Raw genomic sequence first — 18,541 nt, forward strand, 5'->3', positions numbered from 1 at the left:
AATATTTTCTGTTTTATGTTATTAATGATACCTAAGGTAGGTTAAATACTACATTGAGATTCTTGATTCTAGAGTAACGTAAGCTACAACATACTCTGAAATGAAACCTTTTAACAAAAAAAAAAAAAACATACTCTGAAATGAAATGTGTACGCCATGTTAAAATATGTGTTTGTTTGCCTAAGACTTACATTAAGAGATCCATTCGGTAATCTCCATTTGCAATAGAATAGTGCGCAACTTGTATAATAAATACTATTAATGTCGATTTTTTTGAAGTATTTTATTTTTTGGATTTGTTTAACATATGAAAATTTTAATTCGTCGTGTTTAAAGAATATGTATAGCGTCAAAAATTTTACAGATACCAAGTGTCATAATATTTCTGCTAAGTAAATGTTTATGGAGAGAAAAATAAAACTTTGGGGGGAAAAAAATCTAACACAAATGTGATAGAAGATCTTTTAGTTAAATGAAAATGTGAAATATGGATGGGCAAAAAACTAACTTTAAACCAAGGCCACTAGTAGAGTTTTTGAGAGTTGGCTTTCAACTACTTCTCGACCACCAATTTTTTTTAAACGGCTGGTGACATTTGGCCCACCCACCTTTTTGTCCTTTTCCTTTTCTTTTTAATTTCCTCTTGTGGCTCTTATTTTTTTCCTTTTTCTTATATCATTTTTGTTCATATTTTACTTTTCTTTTTTTTTTTTAACTAGTCACACGTCCTAAATCTATTTGCACCTCTAACCACAACTTCAGCTGCCATCACCAAAAAAAAAAAAAAAAAAAAAAAAACAGATAAAATATCCAACATATATATAGTTTGAAGTAGAAAAAATCATATAAGGTTGATTGAAATTGACTGACAAAGTGACAATAGAACTTACCAGAGAGAAAGAGTGATTCACCAAAAACGAAGGAAACAAGAGGACGAGTCTTGTTTCAGGGAAACACAATCACAATGACCTTCCAGATGGCATTAGAGTCCTCTTTGTTTTGTCTTATCACGAATTAGGGTCCCATTTTTAGTAAAGAGATAATTTTATTTTCATGTCTTATAATGGAACTTTAATTTTTTAAAATCTTATTTAAACAAAACCATATCCACTAAAAGATATGGTTGCTCTCAGTATATTTTTTATCCTAATCATACTACATTTCTTGTTAGACACTTACTATTTTTTTCTCTCTTAACGAATAATTAAAAAGAAAAATAAAAAACACTAATGAAATTATTAGAGAAATTACTGAAAAAAGTAGTAATTAACAGTTTATTTTGGCTGCCTAGTCACAGCGAGTGAGTGTATTTGAATACTCTCGGCGCGTGGATTTGGTCGTCTCTTCTGGTCTCTCTCCTTCATCTTACAAAAGATTTTCTTCAAAACTCTTCTTCTTCTTCTTCTTCCTTGATAGTTGATACCAAAGCGTAATCCTAACTCTTAAATCTAGACTTGCTCCTTAATTAATCTGAATTTTCTAACTTGCTCCGACTTGATTATCTCTTTCACTCGCAATCTGAGTTCTGGCTAAAGATTTTGACTTGGAGGAGGTGAAGAGATTCATTGCTCCGAGTAGAGTGAGAAAAAGAGAGACTTTTTTTAAGATTGAAGAAGAAAGATGCGAATTTTGTGCGATGCCTGCGAGAACGCAGCCGCTATCGTCTTTTGCGCCGCCGATGAAGCTGCCCTTTGTCGTCCCTGCGATGAAAAAGTAATTCCTTTTTTTTTCTTTCTTTTTTTGCTTCTCTCTGTATCTGTTGTTGTTGACTGTGCTCTGATTGATGGGTTCGTGAAAGATCGAGTCTTTGTTACTTGTCTCACTTGATTTTTGCCTGAGTTGATCTGACTTTGCTTGATAAGCCTAGAAAGTGAACAACTTTGAGCTAAAGAAATAGTTTTTTGAGATTTGGTTTATAGATTCTTAGGCTCTTTGAATTGGAACGAAGCTGATTCAAAAAGTTGAAACCTGGTGGATTAACATGTTCAATTGATGAAATACAAGTATTACAAGTATTCTTGTTGTTGCAGTTTCAATGATTCTATTATGTGATGTACATTGCAGGGAACGTTTTGTCTCCAGAGTTTGCATTTTTTTGTATAACTTCTGGAGAATGAAAATTATCCATTTTTTCCGCTCTTTTGCCATTAATCAATCCCTTACTTCAGTTAGATGACTCTTAAGGGTAACACTTTGTCCGTCCTTCTCGAGTCATTGGTTCATCCGTTTCTATCCTAATAGCTCTGACTAGTTTTCAGATATTACCATATATCGAAAATGGATTAACTTGATGTGTGTGATTCAAAACTCTCTGATTATTTTTTTACTTCAGGTTCATATGTGCAACAAGCTAGCTAGTCGGCATGTACGTGTTGGTTTAGCCGAACCAAGCAATGCACCATGCTGTGATATATGCGAAAATGCACCTGGTATGATCTGTTTACAATGATTTTCCCAATACTCATAATTCATTGTTTAAAGAAGAGAAATCTAATTCGTCGTTTTTTCATCTCGGCCTTGTGAGAACAGCCTTCTTTTACTGTGAGATAGACGGTAGTTCCCTTTGTCTGCAATGTGACATGGTAGTACATGTTGGTGGCAAGAGAACTCATGGTCGGTTTCTTTTGCTGAGACAGAGAATTGAGGTTTGAAACAACTAATTTTGTTTCTTTCCTTCACTCAGACACAATCATTTTGAGTCCATTTGCTTGATCTAATTGTCATCTTGTGTTTACCGTTTCTTGTAGTTTCCAGGTGATAAGCCTAAACCAAGCACTACTAGGGATAATTTGCAGAACCAAAGAGTCTCTACACATGCAAATGGTGAAGCTAATGGTAAGATGGATGACGAAATGATCGACTTAAATGCTAATCCGCAAAGAGTACATGAGCCAGCATCAAATAACAATGTATTTGAATCTCTCTCTATCTTAATATATCTCTATAACATTCTCAATCCAATAATTGTGTTCTCAATTTGCTATGTTTCTCAATATGAGCAGGGCATTGATGTAAATAACACAAACAGTCACGAGCCTGCAGGCATTGTACCAGTTGGACCCTTTAAACGAGAGTCTGAGAAGTGATAAGGTGAAAGAGAGAAGTCCTTTACTCTGATACCAAAAAAAAATCAGTTTAAGAAGAAGATTGTAAAAAGTTTCAAGAACTGGACATCCTTGCTGGGTTTGCTGGTACCTCAGCTTTGTTGTTGAAGAGGGGAAGGTTTATGTTGTTTGTGCATTATCTTTAGTTTGACGGAATTAGCTTAAGGGCTCACAGTCAGGGATGTAAGCTAATATCTGATATTCTGAATATATATATTTTTCTTTCTATAAAATACAGAGTTGCAACTCTGTTTTTGGGACTCTTAACGATATTATGTTTTGTTCTAGCCTTAGCCAAAGGCCAAAACCAAAAAGACTTCCCTGATATCTCCATTTCAACGTTTGTAAACTCTCAGATTTATTGAATTTATATGCATTTTGATGCAAGTCTTGGCATCTCAACCTGCAGTATCCAGTTTAATGGTTTTAAAGTTGAACTAGAATCGAGCTGCTCAGGTGAGAGGGGAGTCGCTGAGAACAAGAAGGAGACAATAACTAAATCAAACACGATCCTACATGACGTGAAATGGAAACATGTGAATACGGTTCCTATATCTAAGGAAAGACTAAGTCTTAACTAATTTGAAAACATGAAACAGTTCTTCCTTTTTAATAACCGAATCTCTCCGGTTGAATAGGTGTGTTGTTGATTCCATAAACTCATGTGTTCATCAAATTGTACAAGTTTGACTTAGACAATCATTTTGCTGTGACAAATTTGTACAAATAGTAGAAATTGCTACATATTTTGCTGTGACAAATTTGTAACAAATAGCTATAATCGTGAATTTAGTGACGACCAAATAATTATTAAATTTATTTGTAACAAAATTGTAACAAAATTTTTGTTGTTACGAAATATTAGATATACCTACAAAATATTTAGTAACTATACAATATATATTTACTAGTGCATCTTCTCTCTCTTTTCTGTTAGTATATGTGTGTTGCGTCCAAAGACTCGAAAACAGCTTTTATACAGTTTTTCACAACTATTTCCATTTTGATATATATAAAACAATTATAAAAAGAAAATGAGAAAAAGTTGGTCTTAGCAAAAGTATCACTCCTCCGAGCTCCGTGGCCGAAACAACTTCCCAAGGTGTGTCTCCTCTGTGTAACCGACCTCTGAGGTGTCAGGGATACCAAGCTTATCCTCATTCATTAATCCAAAACTGGAAATAGAAAGATAAATTTAATTAAGATCGGGTCTTGTGAGTTTTTTTTTTTTTGTCAATCAAATATTAAATTAGAAGATAACCCCGGAGTTGATAGCCTAAATCGAAGGAAAAGAATTTAAAAAAAACAAAAAGTAAAGATCTCGAAGATTGGGCAATACAATCTACCCGTACATTATCAGTGCACAGAATCCTCGACAGCTTGTGAGTTTTGAGGTACAAAGCACAAGTAAAATTTTCCAAAAGTGGCCTCTTTCACTCTCGCTCTTAAGTAGAGTCGTGTATCTCCAAAGATCCAAATCACAAAGACTTACATGAGACAAAGCATTCTTCACAAGCTGGTTCATCTTCTCTCTTCTCTCTCTCTCTCTTTCTCTCTTCTCTCTCTCTTGGCGTCCAAAGAGGAAAAATAATTGTCAGCTACTTGAAGTATATGTCAACACATAGCCACACATACAAACAATATAAATGCCTTGTTAACTACGTGAACTATTGTCATCATATAAGGACATCCATAAACAAACATAGATTATGTGTGCAACACCATAAACATTCGAGGTCTGCCGGAATCTGGCGTTGACCAGAGTTGACCGACGTTGACCAGTATTGACCGGCGTTGACCAGAAAAAAATATTTAAAAAAATATTTTTTTTTTCTAAAAATAATAATGATTTTGTTTTTATGTATTTTTGAGAAATAAATAAAAAAGATAAATGATTTGTATAATTTACAAAAACAACATATAACAACAAAAAAATACAAGAAAATTATTTACCAAAATAAAAATAAAAATAATATGAAAAACAAAATTTGTGGTATATAAAGTAACTAATTTTGTTAAGCCTAGGGGTGAACAACTCTCATTCATCCCTCTTAATTAACAAATCAGAATACAATAATACATGTCATATCATACTTTTAAAAAGAGATCTTTTATTAACAAAATTATGTCAGTTTGGATTTACAAAAGAGTGGTTAGAGTATACATTTTACAGTTAAACGAAATTCTATGTTGGTTTGGGTTTACAAAAGAGTGGTTAGGGTTTAGATTTTACTATTAAATAAAATTATATGCCTGTTTGGATTTATAAAAGAGTGTTTAAGGTTTAGATTTTACAATTAAACAAAATTATATGTCTGTTTGAGTTTATAATAAATGGTTAGGGTTTTAGATGTGATAATTAAAAACTGTAATATAATATTAAAATTAACAATTTTAAAAGTGATTGATCAACATATTTTGTTTCTTTAATTAAGATTTATTTCCTTAATTTAAAGGGGATGAATAAGAGAGGTTCGCTCGTAAGGGTGAACCCACGAGTTGTCTGTTTCCTAATACAGAAAATATACCAAAAATAATATAATAAAACTATACCACCAAAATTTGATGTGTAGTATATTTTTTCATAAACAATAACAAATTTATACTCTTTCTATTTAAATATCATTTTAAATTTTGTATTTTCAAAAATACATAAAACAAAATTTATTATTATTAGGAAAAAAATATATATATTTTTGAATATTTTTTTTCTGGTCAACAGCGGTCAACGCTGGTCAACGTTGGTCAATATCGGTCAACGCCGGATTCCGGCTAACCTTGAATGTTTATGGTGTTGTAGACATAACAATAGTTCACGTAGTTCACAAGACATTTATATTGTTTGTATGTATGGCTATGTGTTGGTGTATACTTCAAGTAGCTGATAATTCCGTCCAAAGACTTGAAGACAGCTTTTATACAGTTTTTCACAACTATTTCCATTTTGATATATCTAAAATAATTATAAAACGAAAATGAGAAAAAAGCTGGTCTTAGCAAAAGTATCACTCCTCTGAGCTCTGTGGCCGAAGCGACTTCCCAAGGTGTGTGTCCGTTGTGTAACTGACCTCTGAAGTGTTAGGGATACCAAGCTTATCCTCACTCATTAATCCAAAACTGGAAATAGAAAGATAAATTTAATTAAGATCGGGTCTTGTGAGTTTTGAGGTACAAAGCGCAAGTTAAATTTTTTCCAAAAGTGGCCTCTTTCACCCTCGCTCTTAATGTGAGAAAGGCGACAAAAAGAAAAAAAAAAAAGAAAGAAGAAGAATACTTTAAATGAATACTTTAAAAGTCGTGTATCTCCAAACATTCTACTTTAAATGAAGGTTTCGTTTAAAACATACATGTGACATTTCTTATAAATGAGAAATGATCTGTCTTAAAATTAAGAACGAAAAATGACCTTTTGTAATTAGTAAATAGATCACAGTATAATACCTTTTACAAAATATATATATATATATATATATATATATATATATATATACAGTATATACAGCCTCAGGTTGCACCAAAAAAACAAAAAGGAAAAAAAAACACTCATTAATACAAATACAAACACATACAACTATTTTAACGTTAAAGGAAATATGCAAAAACACATTACACTTTGATACGTAGGTACCCATTTAATGAGTGATAGAAAGTAAGTCCTTTTCTAGACAATGGGTGCAAATGGTTGCACAATTGAAAATGTCGAAGGAGTTGAAAAAAATTATTCAACCAGCTTTCACCATTTGAACGGAAGAGGTTGAAGAAGCTGGAAAAATATATTCAACCCATTCAACCTAAAAAGTTAGAAAAATAAACTAATCCTACAGCAAATTTGTTCAACTTGTTCAACCACTATTTTGGAGATGAATGAGTTGAATAATGTTCAACCCAATTTTGTTCAGCTTAATATTTCCAATTCTTTCAATTTTATGCAACCATTTGCAGCCAATAACACCCCTTAATCTTTCTGATATATTGGATATTTCTCATATTGTTTAAAGCGCCAACTATTGGATATTCTCTCATGGTCTAGAAACTCAGTTAGATCAAGATAGATAGATAGATAGATAGATAGCTTCAATATAATAGAACTTATTAAAAGGATCGGAGTAGCTAATGCAAATTAAGCAGAGCAAATAATGATATGACATGATAATAACAACCAAACTCAAAAACAAATGTGATTAAAACATCTGCTTCATCTCTTTTTCTTTTCACAGCATCATCTCTTCAGTAGGTGTAGCCTTTGACGAACATACCCTCCTTAGCCTCTTCGGACTCACCTTCTCCGGTGTATTTTCCGAGCTGAGCCAACGAATTCGCCTTGGCACGAGCCAAGAGAGTGGTCTGAGCTGCGTTCACGTTCTCGGGTCTGCCGCCCCATGTTTTCAGACAAGTGTTCTGCAACGCACGTGCGTATGAGAAGGACACGTGCCATGGGTTTGGTGCCTGGTTCATTGCGTTCAGGTTGAGTGTTGCCTCCACCTCCGACTGTCCTCCGGACAAGAACTGCAAAAAATAAATAACAAGAAACAGTATCACTTCTAACTCAAGCCACCAATATTAGGTTTAACCCACACTAAATAATTTTCTCTGTTGTATTGAATCCAACAATGTATTTGCGGATTTATAACTGTGAATTATCTTTGAGAGAAAAAGAGAACTTGCCATGATTCCGGGGACTGCGGGAGGGACTCTGTTGCGGAGGAGCTTGAGGGTGTATGAGGAAACTTGTTCAGGAGTAGCTCTGTCTTTACACTCAGCTCCGGGAGTAACCATGCTCGGTTTCAGGAGGATACCTGTGTAAGAAGATGGTGAATTTTTCCTTAGTAATTTTCAGACATTTACAAGTTGTATTAAGAGACGCACTCTATAACGAATACATACCTTCAAACATGACATTGTTCTGAGCAAGGTAGAAGAAAACCTCAGACCAAACCTTCTCAGCCACGTCGTATGTCCTGTCAATGTCGTGTTCACCATCCAACAAGATCTCTGGCTCCACAATCGGAACCAACCCGCTGTCCTGAAAAAACACGCAATTTGTGTGTGAGTAGCTTGATAATTTCCGAATTGAGCTGTTTCTTGGGGGACAAGTTATGAGTTTTACCTGTGAAATGGCAGCGTATCTAGCAAGACCCCAAGCAGCTTCTTTGACGGCCAAAGCAGATGGGCCGTTGGGGATGCTCACGACAGTACGCCTAATCAATCATCAGAGACGAAACGATCCCTTTAAAATCTGACATTTGTTCGTGTAGGAAATGAAATCAGAAGTGAAAGTAGTTAATACCATTTGGCAAAACGAGCACCCTGTTGGTAGTAAGCAGCAGTTCGAGAGGCTAGACCGTCTAGTCCCTGGCACCATGACTCATTGTTGGATCCAACAAGTGGCACCAAACCCTAATTAATATTCCATACACACACAACTCATTTAGATTATATATTCTCGAACTAGGCTACATGCATATATAATAAAGAAAACAACTCAAGAGTATGCTTTGAGTTACCTTGTCAACTTTGATACCAGGGACGATTTTCTGCTCGACGAGGACGTCGACTATTTTCTTGCCTTCGGTGGTAGACTGATACAGAGTCTCCTCAAATAGGATTGCGCCGGAGATGTACTGTCCGAGTCCCGGTGCAGAGACGAGCATAGTCCGGAAAGCTTGACGGTTTGCCTCAGTGTTCTCCAGCCCTATCGAATCCAAACGCTTCCCGCAAGTCGCGTTGGATTCGTCCATCGCCAAGATTCCGCGTCCAGGAGACGCAATTGTTTTCTACTCCAACCCAAAAATTATAAGAATCAAATCAACAAAACCAAATCATAGTATAATCTAAATCTAAACCAAAAAAAAATCTAAAGGTAAAGGAGAAAACAGAACCAACAGAATTTTAAGACAATTCCAATTCAAAAAAGGTAGTGAAGAAAGACCTTTTACGAAACATGCAGGTAAAACACGTGGCAAAGAAAGTGATAGATATGTGAGTGTGGGAACTAACCGCTGTCTTAACAAGCTCATCGGCGTAGGAGGAAGCAGCACGGACGGTGAGGGAGGTAGCACGGTTGCGGAGGACGACAGAGGCGGAAGAAGGCTGACGGAAGAGAACGCTTTGTCCCTTGACCCATTCCGATTTGTCCAACACCGGAGACGCCTTGAGGAGTGAGGTTGATGCCATTGTGGGTTTGGTTATCTCTTTTCTCTGCCTTTGGTTTTTTTTGAGAGACTCACAGTGAAAGAAAGCTTATGACACCACCTTATCTCTCTCACCACCTCACTCCCCTCCCCTCTTTTGGATTTTATATTTCTCTTCAGATCAGTTATTTGAGGTTCTTGTGACCTTGCCAATCATATCTCGCCACCTGGACCGTAATCTTGTATTACTCACAATTCAAGAAAAAATACACTTATTAATTTCTTTTTCATTTTTTTTTGTTTCTCCGAATATGGAATCGATACTCCCCCGGTCGTTACATATTCGCTTGATTTTTGTTTGCTTTATACGGGAAAAAAATCGTAACTAAACATATCGTAAAGATTCGTGATGCTACTATAGGAGCATGTACACAAGAATTGGTATGAATACCTCAGGAATTAATATGTAACCCACCGTGGACGGTGGACCATAATATTAAATTATTAATTAGTTGATAAAGTTTTTTTTTTCCCTCTTCAATTGCATTACTACTTTACTGTCTTTACATGTTGTCATGGTGATGAGCTCGAGGACAGAAAACATACGACAAACGCATCGTTTTCAGTTAAAGAAATGGTGGCAAAACAGCTTATAAAGATACAAAGATAGTGTTTTGATAAGAGAATGAAAAATTATGAGGTTCGTATCCGTTCTAATATTTTTAAGAGCTGATGAGATTATTGATCACTGATCAGTTTAGTGGAAGTCTAAATCTGACGGCAGAGAGTTCACCACGCCAATCTACACACCATATCATCAAAATTTCCCTTTTAGAATTTAGAACCAAAGATGCGTTCAGAAAGTTACATCCAGAGAGAATGACTTTGTGAGGACGTGATCCCCTGCGTATTCTTAAGGCTGAGGTTAAGCATGGAGATTTTAAGAGATTGCGAAGTCTACACCAACGGTCGAGATAAGACTGCAATCTCATCTCCACCATTGCCCAACAGGTGGCCAAGTGGGTCGTGTATACACCAAATTGACCCTTTAAACCTTTCGGTCTGGTCTAGAAGGTTTAGAAATCTTAAATCCGGTTTGTGTCGATTAAGGATTTACTTAAGCAATAGAGAGTTTATTATATGATGTCAAATACAACACACATACTACTTATTAGACTTCATCTATCAGTTAAAAGTTTCTGCAAGAGAGAGATCCGAGATACCAGCTATCAGATCATCGATACTGCTCGTCTCCGCAACATCATTCAGTAGTGGCTGTGGAAGGGGCTGAACCGTAGAAGACTCATCGAGGGCCTTCTTCAGCTGCAGCACCAACCCATCTTCCTCATCATCGTCCCCCACAATCTCCAGATCCCACACCTTGAAAATCTCTTGCTGAGTTACTTTGACCGGATCCTCTGTCACATTACAATCCTCAACGTTTTCTTGAATGTATGTGCTAATGAAATCATCCTTGAAGACTTGATACGATACTGACTCTGTCTCTTCTTCAGCCTCTTCATTGCTCACTGACTCATCTTCTTCTATACTTTCAACACCTCCAAGATCTTTAGCAGGATCGTCCACTGGTTCAGGGGTTCCATTCTCAACTATGGGCTCTGAAAAGTAATGATCTTGTAAAGAATTCTTTGACGGGTCTGACTCAAACGTTATCAAAGAGACAATCTCACTGACTTCTTCATTCAATGAATTATATTTATTGTTGGCTGAATCAGCTTCGGGTTGGAATGACCGTAGTAGATCAAGTGGCTCAGATTCAGTCATATCCTCGTCTGGAGGCAGGACACTACTAGTTGTTCCTGATGATGAAGGAACAAACATCTCGGGATGGATATCAATGATTTCAGTTAAAGCATCTCTAAAAGTTCCCCAATGGTTGTGATCTGAATCATCTGGAAAGCTGATGATGCAGGAATCAGCCCAAGCTAAACACTCTGGAGAAAGATCTTCCTCGTTTCTAACAGAGAGAGAAACCCCTGCAACGTCTTCTCCTTCAACCATGGCTACAACAAAATAGCACATCCAGATCTTTCATCAGATGATAAAGGATGTATTCTCCAAGAACATCTAACGAAACTAAGAGCAGAAGACACTAATTTCAATAACTAATTATAACAAAACTACGGTTACATCGATGAAGCTACAAGGATCAATTACGCGTCTTCTTCACCACCAAAAGTGAAAATGCCTGATAACTAAAACCAGAACTCACGCAAATCAATGATCATAGAAAACACACACAGGTATATATACATAAAGAATCGAATCAAAGCGTATAAACATCAAATAAGTAAACAGATTCGTTTGAGTACACCTAATTCCACGATTAAGTCGATTGATTAGTGGGCAATTCAATTCATGGATGTAGTTTAGGTAAATGACTAACCCTTTATCGATACGAGAATCCCAGAAAACCCTAATTTCGGAAGAAGAAAACTAATTTTAAATCACCGGAGACCTCCGACTGAAGAAGAAGAAGCGACGTCGAGTTTGTTGGATAAACTCGTGTCAAGTACGACGTCGTTTGAGCGTCAAGTCGGGTAACTTGTTCCTTTTATTTTTTTTTTTGTTTTTTTTAGCCCTAACATATTTTGAGATTTACAGAAAAGTCACATACTTTGTAAATAGTACGATGTGATCCTAAATTGTAAATAGTTAACACACACTTTTGAAAAAGTATACTATTGCCATCTTAAAATGTCCCTTCCTACACTTTTTGATTCAGTTTGTAGTTTAACTTTTTGATTTAATTACAAATCTTTTAACAAATCTTAAAAAGGCTGAGTCCTCTACCATTGGGTTGGCCTTAAAATAAGCCAAGACACCAACCATAGGTGCATTGATGTAAGTCGTCGGCTCCGTCTCACTTGCATTCGTCCTACCTCCTATGAATTTGTCATCTATGTCGGGTCCCCCGATCACTGCACCTACTAAAATGTTGGGGTCTGGATTTGGTGATGGGAAAACATTAATCCATCCTTCTGAGCATTTTATGGCCGTAGGATGAGTCTTTATAGACGGTGAGGATGCACCGTGGTGATGGATTTGTTGCGGATACCGACTACCGTACCCGATCATGTATGACATTTTCATCGGCATTATCTCCCAAAATGTAATCCACCTACCAAAGACATTAAATCATCGTCCAGTTAGTTTTAATAGACCACTTTATCAAGACAAACTATGTATTAAGTATTAACTAACGTACTTGTCGTTTGGCCAAGCGATGGAAAGAATCAGGTTGGATACTGAGACTACCACACTGGAGCTGTTGAGAGGATTTAGAGAGGTAATTGGCGTAGGTGAGAAGGAGAAAAGTCAATGCGACGGTGTTTTGGAGCTGGCTGTTTCCTGGTTTGTAAAGAAGGCCACCGGGAGAATACCTCATATGTGAACCCGGAGTTTCCGGGAAATATGAACACGTACATCAATTTTTCCGCTGTATCCTTATACGGTGCAATCGCAGCTACATTCTTCTCAAATACTTCCTATATCCACAACAAATATACCTCAAACGGTTTAGAATAAAATGTATATCAGAATATATTCATAATTATATTTAAGCATAGTAGTTATAATATGAATTACGATCATCTCGTCAATTTAAAATCATAGAGAATTATTACTTGGATTCAACCTTTGCAACGAGAACATTGATGCCCCCAACTTTGTTATCCCATCCAAACTCGAAGTAATTAAAATCTTCCCCGAAAGATATACGATTGTCCACTAAGTATTTTAAGTAAGAATCTTGACCGGTCGCTCTTCTCAGCCATGCAGCTCCCCATAATAACTCATCCTATATGAAAATAACTTAAAACCAATCTAGACCGATTTAATTTTTTTACATAAGATATTAGCTCGAGAATGATTAGCTAGAGATTACCTCATATCCGTTTACACTGCAGTAAAATGGACAAACGGCAAGTTTAGTCGCAGGATTATCGGTATAAGAACCTCGATGTGAATCTGCGTACTCAAAAGTTTTTATAGCGTTATCGAGCAATAATTGAGAATATATACGATCAAATCGTCTGAATGCGATTGAGGCGGCTGCTAACGCAGCTGCCACTTCTCCCGCTAAATCAGAAGCTGGGTTCGGTGCTTCCACAGCGTAAGCAGTAGGTGGTGTATCCATATCCTCTGGTCTCTCCCAACACTGATGATCCGGTGTTGCTTCACCTACCTTAAATATCATTACAAACACATATATGCATCAGTTAAGCAGTTGTGAATAATATTATGGTTAATTAGTTTATTACTCTCTTTTCCGCAAAAAGACAAAAGTGAACATAAAAAAAAAAAAGGTTAGAGTGACCGTACTTGGACGAAGATGCGATTAGGGAGTTGCGAAACGGTCTTAAGGAGATAATCGGTGCCCCAGCGGAGAGCAACGTGGTTGTCACGGAGATCAGCCGGAGACATGTAACTTCCGAAATCGACAGCGCTCCACGCAAGCATCGTAGTCGAAAAAGCCATCGGGAAGTGGAACTTCATGTTGTCTCCAGCGTCGTAGTAACCACCAACGAGGTCGGCGTTGAGGTTTTCGCCGTCCTTGAGTGCGGAGTGATGGCGCCACGTCATCCTTTGATTCCTTGGAAGATAACCAGAGCGTTGACCTTCGAAGAAGAGGATTGACTTCGTGAGAGCATCGGAGTAGTCGTGAGAGATCGTCGTTGGTAAGAGGACGAGGAGGAGGAGGAGAACTATGGAAGACCAAATCGATGGCTTCATTGTTGTGTTTTTTCTTTTAGGGTTTATGAGACATGACTGAATAAGACGCGCGCGCGATGCATATATACCGGTTTCATTCGATCTTTTTTTTCTATGGAAACTTTCTAAGTCCTAACCAAATGACTTATCATAAACCAGAACTTTGTGTTTTTATTGCTTTCCCTTTTTTAATAGTTTAATTTAATGGTATATATGGGCGAATCTCCCAGTAGCTTGCATTACAGGGATGCTATGATCGAATACTCGAAGCATGTGATATGATTAGGTCATCTGCTCTGCTCTTTGAAATTCTCTCAGAAGGTCTTGGTTTGAGCTCTATGATGCTTAAGACATTGGATTGCATGAAAGGAGCTATTTTTTTTAGTTAAAAAGAGTTTCCAAAATTTATTAGATACTCTTTATTTTAGGGATTAATAAGAAACAGAGCTCTAAAGCAGAGTATATATTTTATGTATAAAGAGGATATGAATCATCACCACAACCATGATTCACTACTAGGAAAGTTTTTTTTCTTGCGGCAGCAACCTAGAGAAAAGAGATCTGGCTTATACTATGAAAACAAGGTTCAACGCTCTTTCAGTTCTGTATCTGTGAAGTGTAAAACAGTCGTCTATACCAACCAGATTTAAGAACAAACTTTATGACGAACCTTCTCTAAAAGGAGCCAAGGAGTTGTTGTAGTCAAACACAAGATTGAAGATGAATGGGGTCGTCGTTAGACGTGATTGTGATGATTCTAACCAATCAAAAAGCATTCATCAGCAGCATTAATGAGAGACTGACTACTACACCTAGATGAAATCATTCCCCTGAGAGGATGAAATCATAAATTCAACATATTTTCACATTTAAATTAATATTTTTAACGTTTTCAAATAAAATATTATTTTTTAAATAAACCATTTTGTTTCTTTTTTTTTTTTTAACTAAGATTACATTTATTTTTAGTTCACTCAATATATATGTACAAAGTTGGAAATTAAAATCAAGAGAACTTGGGGTTGCTTTTAAAGTACGCCAAGACACCAACAAAAGGTGCATTGATGTAAGTTGTGGGCTCGGTCTCGCTAGCATTTGTCCGACCTCCAATAAATTTATCATCGACGTCAGGGCCGCCAATCACCGCACCTATAAGAATGTTGGGGTTTGGATTGGGTGAATGGAAAATATTCCATCCTTGTAAGCACCCGAAGGCAGTCGGATGAATGGTAACAGACGGTACAGACGAGCCACGGTGGTGGATCAGTCGTGGGTACCGCTCACCGTACCCAATCATGTATGACAACTTCATTGGATTATCTCCCAAAACATAGTCTACCTTTAATTTTAAGAATATACACAAATAATAACTGTTTATCAGATGCTTTGATCGGTAACAAAATATGAAAAAATAACTAATGTACCTGTCTTTTGACAATGCGGCGAAGAGAGTCTGGTTGAAACTTGAGGTTACCACAATTGAGTTGTTGAGAGGATTTAGAGAGGTAATCTGCGTAGGTAAGGAGGAGGAAAGACATAGCAGCTGTGTTCTGGAGCTGGCTGCTTCCACCATTATGAATGAGACCGCCGGGAGTGTAACTCATGTGTGGACCGGTCGTTTCCGGGAAAAATGAACACATCATTTTCTCTGCGGTATCTTTATATGGTGCTAGAACGGTCATATTCTTCTGAAATACTTCCTGTTAACCAAATTGATTTAAAACGCGTGTACATCAGTTAGTTTAAGCAAAATAGTATGTTGAGTATATGGTCTATGAATCATGTATCATAACAATTTACGACTATGAGTATTATCGTATTTTATAATTTCACTTGAAGATCGTATAGAGAATTAGAGATTTGGACCAAACCTTGGCAATGAGAACATTAACACCCCCAAGTTTGTTTTCCCAGCCAAACTCAAAGTAATAATTGTTATTTGCACCGAAAGCTTGACGATTATTCATTAAGTATGTGAGATAATAGTCTATGCCCGTTGCTCTTCTCAGCCACGCAGCTCCCCATAGCAACTCATCCTGTTGGAAACAACATGATGATTTGTATAATAGTAAAACCGACTAATAAAATTTTGATTGTACAATATGAGGAAAAAATGAAGATATACCTTATATCCATTACTACAGTAAAACGGGCAAACGGTTTTGTTCACCCCTGGATTATCGGTATAAGAACCTCGACGTGAATCTGCATACTTAAACGTTTGTATGGCTTTATCGAGTAATATTTTGGAATATCTTGGATTTGACTGTTTGAATGCAATTGAAGCGGCTGCTAAAGCAGCTGTGATTTCGCCCGCTAAATCGGAAGCTGGATATGATGCATCTAAGGCGAAAGCGGTTCGTGGCGTGTCCATATCTTCCGGTCTTTCCCAACAATCATGATCCGGTTGTGCTTCACCTACCTGTACCATATTGGTCTTTATGTTGTTAGTATGTACGCATTAAAATTATAATCATAAAATTTTCAAAAAAAATTATAATCATAATCTTTTTCCATTTACATAAAAAGAAACTAATCAACAGAAATTGATTACTTCTTCTTAGAGAAGATATATATACAAATTTGATTCTGTCTCTATCAACAAACTGTATCTACACACACCTTGGAGTTTTATAACTTCCTTCCGACTGTAAAATAACCGTAATATAGATTCTTGATAAAATCATAGGTGATTTTAGTTATACACTAGTATACCCAACCACGCAGATAAAAAGAAAAAGTATACCACAATATATCATGTCTAGTTTTCATGAATCATGATATAACTTATAAGTATAATACCTAAATGATATAACTTATAAGTATAATACCTAAGTTTTAAATAAGTGTGGGTAAAATGACAAAAAATAGTGAAAATCAAATTCTTGATAACGGTATGTATTGGTGGATAAATATATTTTACTATAATTGTAACGTCCATAGATGGTGAAAATCATATGGACGATTACAGTAAATAAAAAACGACGACGTGTAAGTGTTATGGGTTTATACGTACTTGGACGAAAATGCGATTAGGGAGTTGTGAAACGGTCTTAAGGAGGTAATCGGTGGCCCACTTGAGAGCTACGAGATTATGTCCGAGATCATTCGGAGACATGTAACTTCCGAAGTCAATAGCACTCCAAGCAAGCATCGTGGCCGTAAAAGCCATCGGAAAATGAAACTTAACGTTGTCTCCGGCGTCGTAGTAACCACCAACGAGGTTGGTATTTAGGTTTCTGCCGTCGTTGAGTGCGGAGTTACCTCGCCATGCCATCCTTTGTTGCTTTGGAAGACGACCAGAGCGTTGACCTTCGAAAAAGAGGATTGACTTTCTAAGAGCGTCGGAGTAGTCGTGAGGGATCGCCGTTGGTAGAATGAGAAGGACAAGTATGAAAACGGTTACAAAGTAAACCGATGGTTTCATTTTTCTTTAGGACTTGGTGAGATTTTGTTGTTTTGGCATTTAGTTTTGGGGACTTTAGGGTTCATATTTATAGACACATAATGGTGGCTACTGCCTAACGTCGACGTTTTGGTTTGTTAAAGATCTGTCAAAGAGATTATTCACGATATTTTTTTTGTTTCTTTTTTTCGTTTTACCTCAGATTCTCTAGTGAATTTTAAAGAAAGTATCTATAAAATTTAGATCAATATCTTTGCACTTATTCATTTTAACAGAGCATATATTTTTCTTTATACCTCAATACATTTAAGATAAGTGTATTCTAGTATATATATAGTAATTTCTTTTTAAAAAAGATTTGATAGATTTGAATCATTTAATCACCTGTTTTTTTATAGTGCCAAGTGTGGTAAAAATATTCAACATTTGTTTTTCTTTCTTTTATTGGGGGTGTCTTGAAAGCATGATTTTGGCGGATTTTATGGAATTTAACAAATTTAGAATTTTGATAGATTTTATGGAAGTTGATATGATTTATGATAAAATTCTTTCAAATCCCACATAAAACCATGAGATTTGGATTTCTGTATATTTTAACTAAACAAATCCTCTAGAATCTCTAAAACTTATTAAAATCCAAATCCACAAACTGTTTTGAATAATAGTAGATTTTAAAGTAGATTTTTAAATCATCAGTTCAATAATAGTGGATTTAATTAACTTTTTTAAATTCATGATTGAATAACATAAAATTTGTAAATTTTACACAAATCACTTAAAATATCAAGTTGAATACACCCCTATTTGTTTACATATGTAAAAGAATCATCTGTATACTGCAAATAGGTGCAATGAGAAACAAAAATATTTAAATTAGTTGACTCATCAATTTGACAAAAAGAAAAAATAATAATAATAAAATTTTCATTTCCAGGCATAAGAGGAAATGGGAGGGTACAAAGAATAGGGGAATGAGATCTGAATGTTTTTGCTAAATTAATTTTATTTAGCAAAAAAGTAAAGTAAAAAGTTTTATTTCATTTCTCCTTTCGCCAAATAAGATTCAGGTTTGTACCAAAAAAAAAAAAACATGAATAGACTATGTAATATGATTAATAAAGTGAATTTTATGAATATGACGTTTGAAGCGTGATAGAGAAATTTCT

At 35.9% G+C, this 18,541-nt stretch overlaps 4 protein-coding genes and 1 pseudogene across 7 annotated transcripts; 1 reads left to right on the forward strand and 4 right to left on the reverse strand.

The window, feature by feature from the left end:
• The first annotated feature begins 957 nt into the window (after window positions 1-957).
• LOC104729197 (B-box zinc finger protein 19) lies at window positions 958-3,371 on the forward strand. 2 transcript variants are annotated; one of them, XM_010448113.2, is made up of 6 exons: window positions 1,574-1,713; window positions 2,065-2,185; window positions 2,333-2,429; window positions 2,530-2,645; window positions 2,748-2,909; window positions 3,003-3,371. In XM_010448113.2, exons 3-6 carry the CDS (start codon window positions 2,339-2,341, stop codon window positions 3,084-3,086), a joined length of 453 nt encoding a protein of 150 aa, XP_010446415.1. In that variant the 5' UTR covers window positions 1,574-1,713; window positions 2,065-2,185; window positions 2,333-2,338; the 3' UTR covers window positions 3,087-3,371. The 2 variants fall into 2 exon arrangements, with proteins under 2 accessions (XP_010446414.1, XP_010446415.1); XM_010448112.2 differs by lacking the exon at window positions 2,065-2,185 and having other exon boundaries at window positions 958-1,713.
• Window positions 3,372-7,161: 3,790 nt separating this feature from the next.
• On the reverse strand, window positions 7,162-9,372 carry LOC104729198 (fructose-bisphosphate aldolase 2, chloroplastic). Of its 2 annotated transcripts, XM_087478768.1 has the most exons (7): window positions 9,102-9,372; window positions 8,609-8,878; window positions 8,392-8,501; window positions 8,212-8,302; window positions 7,989-8,127; window positions 7,770-7,900; window positions 7,162-7,610 (listed from the first exon to the last, which is right to left on the reverse strand). In XM_087478768.1, exons 1-7 carry the CDS (start codon window positions 9,276-9,278, stop codon window positions 7,332-7,334), a joined length of 1,197 nt encoding a protein of 398 aa, XP_087334894.1. In that variant the 5' UTR covers window positions 9,279-9,372; the 3' UTR covers window positions 7,162-7,331. The 2 variants fall into 2 exon arrangements, with proteins under 2 accessions (XP_087334894.1, XP_087334893.1); XM_087478767.1 differs by having other exon boundaries at window positions 7,989-8,302.
• Window positions 9,373-10,318: 946 nt separating this feature from the next.
• Window positions 10,319-11,788, reverse strand: LOC104729199 (uncharacterized). Of its 2 annotated transcripts, XM_010448116.2 has the most exons (3): window positions 11,643-11,784; window positions 11,387-11,451; window positions 10,319-11,259 (listed from the first exon to the last, which is right to left on the reverse strand). In XM_010448116.2, exon 3 carries the CDS (start codon window positions 11,255-11,257, stop codon window positions 10,421-10,423), a length of 837 nt encoding a protein of 278 aa, XP_010446418.1. In that variant the 5' UTR covers window positions 11,258-11,259; window positions 11,387-11,451; window positions 11,643-11,784; the 3' UTR covers window positions 10,319-10,420. The 2 variants fall into 2 exon arrangements, with proteins under 2 accessions (XP_010446418.1, XP_010446417.1); XM_010448115.2 differs by lacking the exon at window positions 11,387-11,451 and having other exon boundaries at window positions 11,643-11,788.
• On the reverse strand, window positions 11,410-13,990 carry LOC104733073 (endoglucanase 22-like; annotated as a pseudogene).
• Window positions 13,991-14,767: 777 nt separating this feature from the next.
• On the reverse strand, window positions 14,768-17,679 carry LOC104729201 (endoglucanase 23). The gene is made up of 5 exons (XM_010448117.3): window positions 16,986-17,679; window positions 16,095-16,391; window positions 15,841-16,005; window positions 15,394-15,669; window positions 14,768-15,308 (listed from the first exon to the last, which is right to left on the reverse strand). Exons 1-5 carry the CDS (start codon window positions 17,394-17,396, stop codon window positions 14,976-14,978), a joined length of 1,482 nt encoding a protein of 493 aa, XP_010446419.2. The 5' UTR covers window positions 17,397-17,679; the 3' UTR covers window positions 14,768-14,975.
• Between the last annotated feature and the right edge of the window lie 862 nt (window positions 17,680-18,541).

This window comes from Camelina sativa, chromosome 12 (genome assembly GCF_030686135.1).
Source record: "Camelina sativa cultivar CO46 ecotype springtype chromosome 12, ASM3068613v1".
In the NCBI taxonomy this organism is placed as follows: Eukaryota; Viridiplantae; Streptophyta; class Magnoliopsida; order Brassicales; family Brassicaceae; genus Camelina; species Camelina sativa.